General features: G+C 43.4%; 1 protein-coding gene across 2 annotated transcripts in view; it reads right to left on the bottom strand.

Annotated features, from left to right (window-relative positions):
- Positions 1 to 13,726, bottom strand: part of LOC119164509 (chromatin-remodeling ATPase INO80) — a 109,917-nt gene that overhangs the window by 91,248 nt on the left and 4,943 nt on the right. For both annotated transcript variants that reach the window (XM_037416708.2, XM_037416709.2), the window contains exons 3-10: positions 13,251 to 13,377; positions 10,942 to 10,997; positions 10,059 to 10,265; positions 7,624 to 7,677; positions 5,296 to 5,544; positions 3,145 to 3,289; positions 2,283 to 2,350; positions 777 to 849 (exon numbers count right to left, since the gene is read on the bottom strand). In XM_037416708.2, the coding sequence (XP_037272605.2) occupies positions 777 to 849; positions 2,283 to 2,350; positions 3,145 to 3,289; positions 5,296 to 5,544; positions 7,624 to 7,677; positions 10,059 to 10,265; positions 10,942 to 10,997; positions 13,251 to 13,377 (979 nt within the window). The remainder of the gene's footprint in view (positions 1 to 776; positions 850 to 2,282; positions 2,351 to 3,144; positions 3,290 to 5,295; positions 5,545 to 7,623; positions 7,678 to 10,058; positions 10,266 to 10,941; positions 10,998 to 13,250; positions 13,378 to 13,726) is intronic.

Below are 13,726 nucleotides of genomic sequence, written 5' to 3'. Positions count from 1 at the left end.
AGAAGAACAAGTAAAGACCAAATGTTCGTCTTTAAATTTGGCTTCGAATTCTCTCTCTGTGAGGTCAAGGATTTCTCAGTGAATTTATCGTACTGCGACGACACCAGTTAACCAAGATTTCCTGAGACTAAGGCATTATTTCTATGGCCCCGTTAAAAGGCTTTTTCATTATGACCAATTAGAAAATACTACTATGTAGAGCATAGTCGATAATGCCAAAATGTAATGTGATGTTGCATGATGCGTGAATTTTACTGTCGTGTCTCCATCAGCATTTTCAATTTGCTAGTTTTCTCGATTATTAATCTCTTGTTCAAGCAAGCGGTGTGACCTTGGGACTGTGAAAAACTTCAAGAAAGTAATATACTAATTTGAAAAGAAATTGCTTTCCTATTCAGTGTCCCTTAATGTCCAAAGTACCTGAACTTTCCTAAATTTCCAAGGCATGTCATCCCCGGTCGAATTCACCAATAGCAAATGAATTTACATAAGTAAGCCACCATGCAAAATTCTGTTGAGTGATCGAGATGAAAAGCTCTGCGCAGATGCTAATCGATCAATGAAATTGATTTTGGCCCCAGTTTACATGCTGGATGGCTAACTATGGGCCAAATACTACATATGTAGCTGGACATACAAACTACAGACTTTGTGCTTAACATGAAGCTTGTATTTTGACACATGTAGCTTGATGCATACAGCTTTATAAACTGGCCATTCAGCCATGAGAGTAATGAAACGTTTGAGCGAAATCTAGAACAGCGACACAAACTCACAATCGTTCTGCGTCGACGCTCCTTTCTTCGTCGGCGTCTTCAGACACTTGACCTCTGCATCGAATCCTTCAGTCTGCAAGGCGGTACAGTGGCATTGTCATCAGTGTCAAAAAAAATATTTGCTCCGTCATAACAAGGATCCAAACGGGCATATCAATCAATCCATCACATCCTATACTTCGTTGTGACCTGTTTCATTGCAACAAGGTTTCATGTATAAGCATACTACTACAAAGTATACCTTCCGATTGTGTTTGAAAGTGAGAAAAGTCATTTTCTGGCGAACAAATCTAGAGCTTTACCATGTCTAGGCAATGGAAAGTTGATGAGTAGCCCACACTGTTTTGCATAGAGGGGAAAAAAAATCAGATATTAATGTCAGCTTGCCTTATCACCTAGCAAAGCCATCATTAGTCATAGCACGTTTCCTGTGTTGATCAAAGACTACCTGCCGTAAACAGTGGCGCAAATACTTGGGCAGATATTGCTCCATTAATCTAACTTCACTTAACCCTTGCACTGCCTGTAGCACAAAACAATTTGAATTTTTTCTTTGTTCTTTTTCTATAACTGTATTCTTTGTCAGTCCGCTTTTTCTTGTGTATGTCTACTTTTCTTTTAAATCCATTCGTGCGCTCTTCATTATTATACGGGGTTCAAAGTTTCTAAACCACAACAGAATTGTGAGAGACTACAGAGTCTCTCACAATCATTTTGGCCATATATTTGGTGTCTTTTAGCGCACAGTGACATTACACAGTACACGGGCCTCTACTGTATCGCCTTCATCGAAATGTTACCGCTGCAACCGGGTTTGAACCTGCGACCTCCGGGTCAGCAGCCTAGCACCATAACATCTCTTCCACCGGGGCTGACTCACGCATTCATCCATCAATGCCTTCAAGTTAAATACTGTTAAGATAATAATTAGCAATATAAACAACACAAACAAGCTTCCTTATTTCAATTGGCACTTAGAGTCAAGATTACAGCTCGTTTCCATTTTCAAAGGTTTACGAAGATTACAAGTTCTGGAGTACTTCTCTTGTATTGTCTCTCAAAACCCATTTTCTTTTGGGTAGCAAATAGGACCGGTCAATACAGATCCATCACACAACCAAATGAACATACAGACTGCTCTCCTAAAAAGCCAGAGAGCTAATTTGACGATCGCAATGAAAACATTTTTCACGTAGCCTGCTTATCACAACAAAACTTATGGTTCTATGTCCCAAAACCATGAAATGATGAGGAATCAATGATGAGGAATCCCTTAGTGGTGGCGCTTTGGAAATTTCTATAATCTGGTGTTCTTTAATGTGCACCTTAATTAAAGCACGCAGGCTTTCAGCACTGTGCCTCCATCGAAATGTGCCTTCACAGCCGGGATTGAATCTCTTCACCTTTGTTCCATAACCGCTGGAATACCATGGCAGCGTGACATTACCTGTATCGGAATAGCAAGCACAAGCTTTGACTAAATGCGGCAATGATTCGAATGCTTACCTTAGCCTGGTGCGCCCTGTACGCTTCCTCTGCATTGTGCAGAGCCTGCGCCTTCACGGCCTCCTTATCTGCAAGCGGCAAGAAGCGACGCGAGTTAGCCGGTCGAGAATGCGGGAAAAATAGTAATTATCGACAGTGACATGATAAAGCAAATGAAAGGATCTTAAAAGGGATACTCAACATATTTTCGACGTCAAGATTTTCAGCTAAAATGAAATACTTAAATCATTTCCGGCAGAAAGTACAGGAAGATAAGTAATGTAATGCATTGTTCACAAATTGCTGGGTCTAGCGGCCGTGCTGTGATCTAAAACAGGCATGCGAACAATGCGAGCTGTCGTCCGCGTCTCTCAGCCAGCTGATCTCCCGCTACTATTTCCGGTATGACCACAAACAGCATCCTCAGTGAACAATCCTCCGGCTTGGGGTAAAGCATCAGTACTGTAGTGGAAGTAGAAGAGTGGGATGAAAGGAGAGGTGGAGAAAGGGAAGAGGACAAACTTGAAACATGGGCTTTCTGCACGCACCTCGGCGACTGCGACGTCACAGCTCCCGCCCGCGTGCAGCTGCCGCGCTCTGACAATCCATCATAAATACAGCCAACCGTTTAAAAATGGGTGAAATGAACCCTGATTATCGGAACAATCTCACCTTCCGAGTAACTTTCGATGTTTTCATCAGCTTTTCCAATTTCAGCAATTTCTGTTTAGTATCCCTTCAAAAGGACCCAGCAACACTTTTTGAGCATGGCCAGAAAACGCTGCCTAGCGGTGCTGCCCGCTCGCAACTTACGTTGTAAACGGTTTATGTCGTAACAGTAAATCAGGAGCCAATGTTGTGCAACCAAGTCTTTAGAACTCACCGTAATCATCGTCCTCTGCATCTAGCAGCGAGCTGGAGCGGGAACACGACGCCGACTCGTCGAGGTTCTGAAGAATCTCGTCCTGACGGGGATCAGGGTCCCCCCCAGATATCTTGCGGCTCATGAAATGGGCATACAGCTCCGTCTGCAATAAACCAGGATTGATTGGTTGTGTTGAACACCTAAGAACAGTGCGGCAGCTATAGAAACATACTGAGTTCGGGCGGGGTAGAAGTGAGGTCAAATTCGGTTGCCCGCAGATTCATTTCAAACCCAACAATACCTTACCGATGAAATATGCAGGCAAGAAAACATATATCTATACGAAATTGTTAAAAGCACTTTGGTTGTTTGCCATTTTTCAATGAAAGATCAGTTCTTTAGATCTTTGCTCAACTCACACGAGCTTTATAAGTTGAATACATTTGAGTACAAAAGGACGAGACAAGACGACAAACAAGACAAGACGACTATGCTAGCAGTCGTCCTTTTGCGCTCATATCTATACACGAATGCGCCCAACACAACATGTTATTAAGCACTTTACCTTAGCTTCGTCCAAAATCAGTGGTCATCGATGCAGATTTGTGACAAGACTATTGGCAGCAACTTCATTTATGGGGCCTAATTTCCAATTTGGAACAAGGCAATACACTCATACGTCGTTACAACAAGTTGCTGTTTGCATCAAGACAAGTTCGTTACATCCTAAAATTCGTTCTAAAAGGTTTGTTCCTTACGCTATAATAATTGCAACTCTGTTCTTCATTTACTTCGTTAGAACCAATATTTCGTCCATTCGGGTAGGTAATATCGAGGTTTCAGTGTGCACAATAAACTATGGTCAGAGAGACGTGGAAGACCAACGCCTAATGACGAGCCACAACTACTGCTTTATAAAGATAAGTATCGAGGTTTTACATCCCACGATCCCATCTCGATATAGCGAAGGGTTACGAAAATTTCGACCACCTGGGGTTCCTCAGCTTACACCTATATCCAAGCACATCCGCCTCCATGAAAATGCAGCTGCGGTGGCCGGGATTCGATCCCGCGGCCTTTGGGTCAGCAGCTGAGCACTACAACCACAAGACCCCCGCGGCGGGTGCTTCATAAAGAATTTCTATCAAAGCTGCAGTTTAGTCTTCGGTTCGTTGAATGACAACAGTGTTACTGGCCCCAGATTTTCGTACAGGTCATTACGAAAGCAAGTGTTGTGACGAAGTTCCCTATAATAAAATACTAGCGTCTGCCAATATTTGATATTACGAATACTTTTCTAATAGTGTTTGCTATTAGATTCGATTTGCACTGTAATTCTTAATATTTAAACTATTCGATCTTCCCTAAGACCAATGCTGTGAGCATTCAATTGAAAGTGACCCTTACAGATCTTCAACATCATTGACCTCATCCCATTCTCGTATTGCGGCAAAGCTGCCTTTCAGCCTGCGCTGCGGTCGCAAACGCATTGACTCGAGAAAACGCTGGTTCCAACACGGGTATGAAAGATGTAAATGCAGGGGCTCAATAAATACTGTTCTCCACCTGCTATTCGGGCAGGATGTCCGAAAAATCCAAAGCCGAAAATTTTTAGCAATCAATATAATTTCAAACATTCTTGTATGTTGACATCAACGAGGCAGATTTGGAACTTCTAACTTGAAGGTAGCCCAACCTCGTCAGCCACATCAATTGGGCTTCCCCAGAAGTTGAAGAGAGGAGCAGAGACCGATAAAATGTAATTTTGCCTTTCACGTGAGAAGTGTTGTCGGCAACACTATGGCTGCACTGAATCGTGCATTAAAACAATTCGGCCTCTGCATTGCCTCCGTCTTGATAAGACAACTACCAATGACAACCCCACCAGTGCTTTCATCAGCCTGGCGTAAACAGAAACTTTCAGGCTGCGCGGTATTAAAAATCTCCCCCCCCCCCCCTCCAACTTTTCTTCTCACAATACCATTTTGAACTACAGTTAAACCTCTTTATAAGAGGCATGCTCCGGGCAGCAATTCTTGTCTTTTATATGAGATCTCTCTTATAAGCAGGGTATCTTATCTCGTATGTATTTCCTTATCGACCCGTATTTTACTGTGGGCACACTGGTGTCCCTTTTACCCATTTTTCTCTTATAAAGCTCCCGCTCACCTGAGTGATGAGGAAGTTGAGCTTGCGCTGCTGCCTCTTGGCCTCGCGCAGCTCGATGTCCATGCGCAGCTGCTCTTGAGCCTCGCGCTCGGCACGCTTGCGGTGCTCCTTCTCAACCTTCTCGTAGCGCTTCCAGTAGAGGGCCATCTCGCGGGCAAGCCGGCGGCCACGGCCCCCGGCCACGTCCCGGCCAGTCTTTTGGGAGCCCAGCGCCGAGCGCCGCACCTCCCGCTGGCACGCCACTGCCAGCTGCAGCGATTCGAAAAGAAACGCGAAAAGTGAGGTTACTGTACAATTTTGGCTAGCGAAAACTACCTAAACAGAACTGGCAGATCAGCTATACTCTGAGCTAATTATAACGAAGTTGCATCTGAAACTGAAATAGGTTCACTATATTTGAAAATTTGTTATAAAGGTGTATTCTCAAAAGTATACTTATTGCAAGGCTATTCTTCATTTACTTCGTTATAACCACCATTTCGTTATATCTGTCTTCGCTTTCTCGAGGTTTAAGTGTACCTCTATTCTGGTTTGCTGAGCATTCAGATACGGTTGATAATAATAACAATTCTTGCAACAGCTGTTATTTTCTTCCAACAGCTGCACAGTTCGGTAATTTGAAATCTTTCCTTACTCTGGAAATTTGAATATTTGTAAGCAAGCAATATATCAGATATTGAATTGTTTGATCCCCTTACTAGGCTTCTGAAAATAATCAAATTCTTTGTGTATACGAACAAATATTATAAAATTCAAATTCACTTCAATTAGTATTGCAGTTATGAAAATTTTAGAAATATTTGAGATGAACGAATAAGTGAATATTATGCCACGTGTACTACCCCTGTTAAGGTGGTTTCACTGCAATAAAATAGTGCTAAGCTGCGAAAACAGCTATCCAAAATAAATCTACACTGCCACGAAGCCCCACTTCAAGGTTAAATGAACCTGTTACACTCGCATCGGTTCATCATTTTTTTTTAGTTTAAGAGCTTGTTGTATCAGCTAGCGTATACGGTCGAACCCCAGTACAACAAAAGTGACAGGGGCGCGGAAAAAATTTCATTGTAACGAAATTTTAAAAAATCATAGCTGATTTAAACTTGCAAAACAGAGGAACCTTTATTCCTAAAATTAAAAAAGTGGCAACCGCTCTTATTCTTTCCCAGCAGCATCATAATGCCATTCTCTCACATGCATAGCAACATCCTGCCGAAAAGCAGGCTGGAACAATGGCCACAGCGGCATTTGTGAACGAACCTAACAGTTGTACTAAGCACGCCGACACCAGTCGCACTCCACCGTCACAAGGCATCCGACAATGCAGAGACAGAGGCGCGTTATCGCGGAGCAGTGATTTATGCTATTCGTATCCTCCACTAGTCAGGGCTGGCTGACTTTGTTGATAGCGTGGACGAACAGCCGCTCTGACCAGTGACCTCACTTGTCAAGTGACCAGTGACCTCACTGGCAACGGAAAAGGCATAATAGGAAAGTACGAACGCGACTAAGCTTGAGCTTCTGATTGCCTGCGGCTCAGAAGCAAGCTAGTGGCAAAAGCAGGGCAGTACCATTGCCATCACTATCGAGAAATGGCAGCCCCCATAATTGATCAACACCGGTACAGTGAACAGCGGCTGTTTCTAGTGATGCCAACGTGCGCTCTAGACCTTGTATATGCATTTCTATGTTCTGAAAATGCATCAAAATATCTGAACCTGGATTTCCATCGTCCCAATTTCGATGAACTGCAATGTCGGAATAAAAAGTGTTTGTTGTGGCGGGAGTATTTATGCATCGATTCTTGTGAACTGCTGACAAGGAAACTAGACTTTTCGTTGCTGCGGGAATTTCGTGGAAGCAACGTTTGTTGTAGCGGCATTCAACTGTAGACAATTTTAAAACATATTTTATAGGTTACATAACTTTAAATCCTGCTACTATTCAAAGTTGTTTCCACTTCCTTTGAACTAAAATAATGGTATTTTCGCAGGCCTTGTTTCAATTTTTTTTTTTAATATTGTGCATGTAGGTTAGGTCATGATTATGGTCATTTTTCTTTATACTTTTGTGATACTAAGCACCATTTGAATTGTATTCAAAATTATTTAACCAAAATAACTTAGAACTCCCCATTCACACAAGCCTATCAAAATCGTATGAACAGTGTTCTACGGTGCTCGTTTCCCAGAGTAATGCATTCAAGGCCCTTACGATGTTCCAAAAACTAACAATTTACTAATAAAAATCCGACAGATGCCCCACTCGTTTCACTATTTTCTGATGGCAATTGCGAATTTTAAAAAGAAATAAGCAGGAGACACTAACCTTTTTTGCATTCGTCAGCATCTCCTTGTGGACATTCGCTTTCTGCTTCTGCGCCTGAAAGCAAAACGAGCAAATGTGAGCGCTCGGTCAGCAGCCCCGCGCATGAAGAAGGGAAACACAAATGCGTAGAAACCGTACGTCAGCAATCAAATGTGGAGCGTTAGTAACTCACACTCACTCGAGCAATATATTCTGCTCTTAGGGCTCACTGCTACTCGGATTCGCCATTTTCTTCCGTTGGACTCGCTCGAAATCACACTCACTAAACTTTTCCTGAAACGAACTTGGTCGGACTCATCAAATTCACTAAAATAGTAATCCGACACGCTCAGACTCACGCCCCGATCGGCGTCCCGAGCGACTCCAAGTGAGTCGACTCGCAAGCGAGCTTGCCGACCTGTGGTAGAAACCTCAATCGATTGTTGATCTTTGCAAAAATAGTTGCGTCCAAAACCCTCTTCATATTTACAAGAATCCACCAGAGCACTTTGGTCTGGGCGAAAGCACCATTATGAGCTGTTTAGAGGAGGCAAGAGGGTTTAATAAATAAGCGGTTTCATTATCTGAGTTAGTAATGCAATGAAAACTTCGATGATTATGTATTTTCACAGACATAGTTGTATGCAAGATTCCTCTCCGGGGGGGGGGGGGGGGGGGGCGAAGGCTTACAGCAGCGCCCTCCTTCTCTATTATGTCAATGTATGGGGCTGACATTATTATCCCCCCCCCCTCCCCCGTGTGCACGTCTATGTTCACAGGCTCACATGAAGTGAGAGCTCAGTTTTTACGAGTACCGTAGCATTATTTTTAAATTAGTTGGACATGAGAAACTTCATTCAACTGTGTTTTTAATGAACTGACCAGCCAGATCCTACCAAATGAGATGTCAAAGGATGCCACAAGAGCAATCTTATGGTCCCAGCTTTCCTAGAACACAAGTTGCAAAGCTTCGAAATTCTCATATGAATGACTGAGAAAGAGCACATTTCCTTCATTCACACTTTCTTGAACATTTATAGCCTCCCAAAGAAACGTGTAGCATCGTATTGTACTCACTAAACACTGTGCCTCCCAGTGAGACAAAAACTCAACAAAATAACTTGTACCAAAGCTCTCTAAAGGTTGGAGTTAGCTATTGACTGAAACTATAAAATCAGCACAGAACAAAACAGGATTGACTGCAATACGAAAGGCTATTACGGCTAGAACAACCCAGAATGTACGAAAGTGGGTGAGATCTTACATCATTAATGGCAAAACCTAAATACATTTCTGTAGCAAGCTTTCTTTAGGTCTCGTTTCTCGTTTTATGTGCAGAGCGACCCACCGCAAGGCCATTCACCACACCTTCCGAATGCGCACAGACCCACAAGTGGGTCACACTTGTGGGTCACGGTCATCTAGACCCAGAAAAAATTTCTTCAGCTTATCTATAACCTCTTGATGCAGGAATCATACCTATGCGTCCGTGTTTAATGGAGTTATCACATCGGCAAGCAGACGCACGATCACAACAATGCGGATGCATATTAGAAGCACAGCCCGTGACCCACGTCACAGTGAAGATGTTAATGCAATTTTTCAGGCTTGCGCAAACATTCGAATATGCCAACAAATATTAGTGCATTTGAATTCGCTTAAATTCAAATTTAAAATACTGAAAATTACGAAGTATTCAAAATAAACAAATAGATGCATCTAATTCCACATGTAACCTCCTGTAAAGATGGTTTCACTGCTATAAGAGACTGTTGAGCCGTGAAAGCATGTATCTACTACATATTAATTCGCATGTATTCTTCAGTAAAGATGTTTTCACTGCAACAAAAAAATGTTACAGTAAAAACACTTATCCTGAAGAATTTTGCACTGGTGCAAAGCCCCACTTCAAGGCTAAGTGAACATATTAGCTTCACATTGATTAATTCAAAGTTTACAAGCTTGTTATTCTGGCTCATATGCTCTAGGTGAAATAATTTTTATACACATCATATTTTACAGGTTATCACTAGCATTCTACTGAAAGTCAAATCCTGCCATCATTAAAAATTGCTTCTACTTACATTAAAATAAAAAAATGGCATTTGCCCAGGTCTTGTTTCAACATTAAAAAAATATATTGTGCAAGTTAATTAAATTATGACCAATATGCCCATTTTTCTTTATATGTGATATATACTATTGAAATTCGATTCGAGATTATTAGAACAAAATCATTATTCGCTTCGAATTCCCTTCAAACCTAAAATTCACTATTTGCACAAGCCTACGATTTTTGGTGCCAGAAAGCACCCTCCCCCATCTAGACGTACCAACACAAAACTCGGTGTGTTATGATGAGAGAGCCAAGTCCATAAAACTACTACTGCCGACTAACTTGTCAAACAAAACAAACTATCGCACGTGCAGCCCGCTTTGACGAACCGAGAACTCACCCTGGCAATCTCCTTCTTCGACAGGGCCACCCAGAGGCGTCGTCGCTTCAGGTTCATAGAAGCCTCAAGGGCCGCGGCGCTCTTTTTGCGGCCGTGGGACCGCGACGCCCCTCCAGACATGTGGTTGGGGCCCGGCCCATCCCCATACATGCTGTCCGGGCTGCGGCGCGAGTCGTCTAGGCTGGCGGCCTCCCCCTCAGAGTTGTCCTACGAGAACAGATAAGGACAAGAAAATTAAGGATATCTCTGCATGCCAACTGGTTACCACAAAGAAAAAGAAATAAAAGAACGGGGGAAAAAAATAAATTCTGCGGTACCAGGTGCCCCAACCGTGCTACGCTTATCGTGGCGTGATGCAGTGGAGAAGACTCCCAAATAAATTTGATTGCTTGAAGCTACTTACTGTGCACCAAAATGTAAGTTTAGGAACGTTTTCACACGCTAGCGGCGCCAGAATGCAGCCACAAGGGCTGGAAATCAAACCTGCACACTAATAAGCAGCATAATCACTTCTGGGACTTGTTAGCGTGAGGCGAGATGAACGAACTTTATTCGGACTGGCACATTGAGGCGCAAGCGGGCCTACGCTGTGCTAGGCCCGCCCGCTTGGCACAGCCCAGAGTCTTGCACCTAAAACTAGGAACATGGGCCTCTTATCACTTCGCCATCACAGCCACAATTCGATCCCACAACCTTTTGGGCATCATTTAAGCTTTGGTCATCATTTAGGCTATCTCAACTACTAGGCCACTGTACGGCGCTCTTCTAGATATGATGCGAACCGATGGCGTGTCCATTACTCATCTTCTCCCTGTAGACCAATGCAGCCGTCCTCCGCTGCCCAAGAACATCCTCGCGAGTGCTGTCAATAAATTGTGCTCACCTGGTTAAACGAGTCGTCATCATAATCAGGCTCCATCTTGATCCTTTTTAGCTTGGCTGCACAAGAAAGAAGACCCAAGAGAAAAGAACTGAGTTCCTACTTTCAAGAAATTGGCCCCGTATCTGCACGTTTCACTGCAAATGTCGAGAGACTAGTCTTGCATGTGGAGAGAGTGAACAAAACGTTTATTTTATGTTCTGCACGAAAATATCGGTGAATTGCATTCCGGAAGCGCAGCGTTAGAGAGCCTCGATCCGTGCGGCAGAGGCAAACGAGCGCATCGAGGCACGTTAGACCTGTGCGCTATCTGGCAGTTATCTTCGAAAATGAAGGAAGGCGTACGCGCCTGTTTCGGAGGCAATGAGGTGTACAACGCAAAGCGACGGGCAGACGCCACCATCGTGTCGTCTTAGCAAAACGTTGGAAACGCTCTCCTTTTCGAGCATCGACTTGCACTGTCAGCGTAACGCGATTAACGCAATGGTCCTTAAAATTATTACTTACGTATGCCTTCTCTAGTATAAAAGCACACATACAAAACATGAATGTGTTCTTATGGTGCCTATGATATGTGCAATAACTGATATTTAATTGACAATTGCACAAGAATGAATGCTGAAACCTGAGCAATATTGGTGGGCGCTGCGGATGGGGTTGGCCGTTAGGCGTATCTCTTGGTGCTGTTTGAAGTATCGTTACGATGGATAAACAGACAAATGTACAGACAGACACAGACCAAAATTTTTGCGTTGAAGTTATTGACTTTAAAATGAAGCATTTTAGTTCACTCTTCAGAATGCCAGTCGTCCCCCCTTCCCCCCACCCCCCGCTTTTTTTTTAGTAGGCTTGTCAAACGTTGTGCAAGCTAATTATGTCAATCCAAACATGCCTGTTTTCCTTATAATATGCGATACATATATATATATCTTATTGGATTGGAAAATATTCAACCAAAATCAATCTCTATTAGCTTTGAATTCGCTTCTTATCTAAAATTCACTATTTACACATCACACGGAACTCCTGCAGTGGCATGCGTCGTGCCATACAACTGTGATGGCTTCTATCTTGCTTCAGAGAGACAAAGTGAAACCATGAATCAATTTAAATCAATAACTAATTCTTCAACACTCTATTGCAGGCCTATTTCTCAGAATCGCCACTCGTCCGCCCATCATGAGAGGTAACGAGTTAAGGCTCAGATGATGATGAGTGAGTGACACCTGAAGCGCGGGCGCGTCGAAACGATGCTGACTGGACCTAAAGCGGCTCTTCTCCCTTCGTGTTCCCACTTGATGCCAATTGGTTTCGTATGTCTACGAACTACAGAGACAGTTATTCCAACACAAACTCTTAATGAGCCGTACGGGCTTCTTTCTGGAATTCATACTGCTGGCTACTTATGAAATAAACCGTGTGTGTAACCATACAAACGATTCTAGAGGGTCTTGTTCTCAAAAGACACTCGACACCAGAATTGAAACTTCAAGATCTTTGTGTTGTTTTATTGTCCTGTATACAAGGGCACTTCTTAACGATTATTAATGCTGGACATAAGGTTTAAAAGATTTTAAGTTAAGAGAGAGAGCTCAACTGAGCTGGCCACGCTTCGCGACATTGCCACAGGTACCCACAACGACTCATTAAAAAAAAACACTATGCCTTTCTTTTAAAGGGGCCCTGCAAAACTGTTTGAGCATGATCAGAAAACCTTGCTGATCGGCAGTAGATGCTCCCGAGAGCACGGGAGCCAAATATTATAGCGCAGCATGCAGCATGGAATTCACAATAAATTATCAAGGTTAGCCAAAGGAAAGCCAAGTTGCTTTCTCTTTTCTCGACAAATCACGGAAGGCGCTCGAAAATCACTCTTAAAAAGCCCATCTATCAGGAATTGGACGATTTAAACGTGGCACACTCGGTCATTACAGGGTTTGCGGTGAGAGGACGCGACTTGTCCACGCGTGCGCATGCTATCGCACTGGAAACGTTGCGTATTAGAAGAAAGAAAAAAGTGCTCGAGGTCACGAGGCGCGCGACGCATTTTCTTTGCCCCCTGCCAACGCTCCCTGCTTAGCTTCTAGCGCTTTTGTCGGGACGAGAGAATACGATTGTTGTGTGCGACAAATCTTTGTCACTCCACTCGTACTGGACGGATTTATAAGCATTTTTGCGCCGTTGAATTCGTGACGCGATAAGTTCTTTCAGTAAATCCATTCCATGGTTAATTGAACAAGTGTTTCAGAGCTCGTGGGCGTTAAACAAGGAAATGCCGCTAGCATGGCAACGCAACAGTGGCGCCCCCTCACCCTTCTTGCGCTCCATGGCCCTCTTCTCTTTGGCCTTCTTCTTGTTGCCCAGGAAGGCCTTCTGGTGCTCGGGAAACGGGTCGTGCTGGGAAAGCATGCCCACTCCGTAGTACTGGTACTGCCGCAACTGGACATGAGGAAAGACAGAGCAAGAAGGTCGTCATGCAGGATACTCACTTATTATGAAAAAAAAAAAAAGGAGGCGATGCCCGCAGGCAGGGACACAAAAAGAGGGAATTGTGACCGACCATCCAGAGTAAAAAAAAGTTCTTTACAGCAAAACAACACGCGAACAAATAAAAAAATTGCCACCCGCATTTCCCCACGAGGGCAATTCAAGTAAATGCGTTGCAGAGTGGTGGGGGTATCGCATGAATGTTGCGTAAGTGGGTACAGTTTGAGAATGCATAATTGTTATTACATCTTTATTAAACGAAGGAGAACCGTCGCCTTCAACGTCAAGCGAAAGCCAAGAC

This window comes from Rhipicephalus microplus, chromosome 8 (genome assembly GCF_043290135.1).
Source record: "Rhipicephalus microplus isolate Deutch F79 chromosome 8, USDA_Rmic, whole genome shotgun sequence".
In the NCBI taxonomy this organism is placed as follows: Eukaryota; Metazoa; Arthropoda; class Arachnida; order Ixodida; family Ixodidae; genus Rhipicephalus; species Rhipicephalus microplus.
This window is presented reverse-complemented; position numbering and strand designations above follow the sequence as displayed.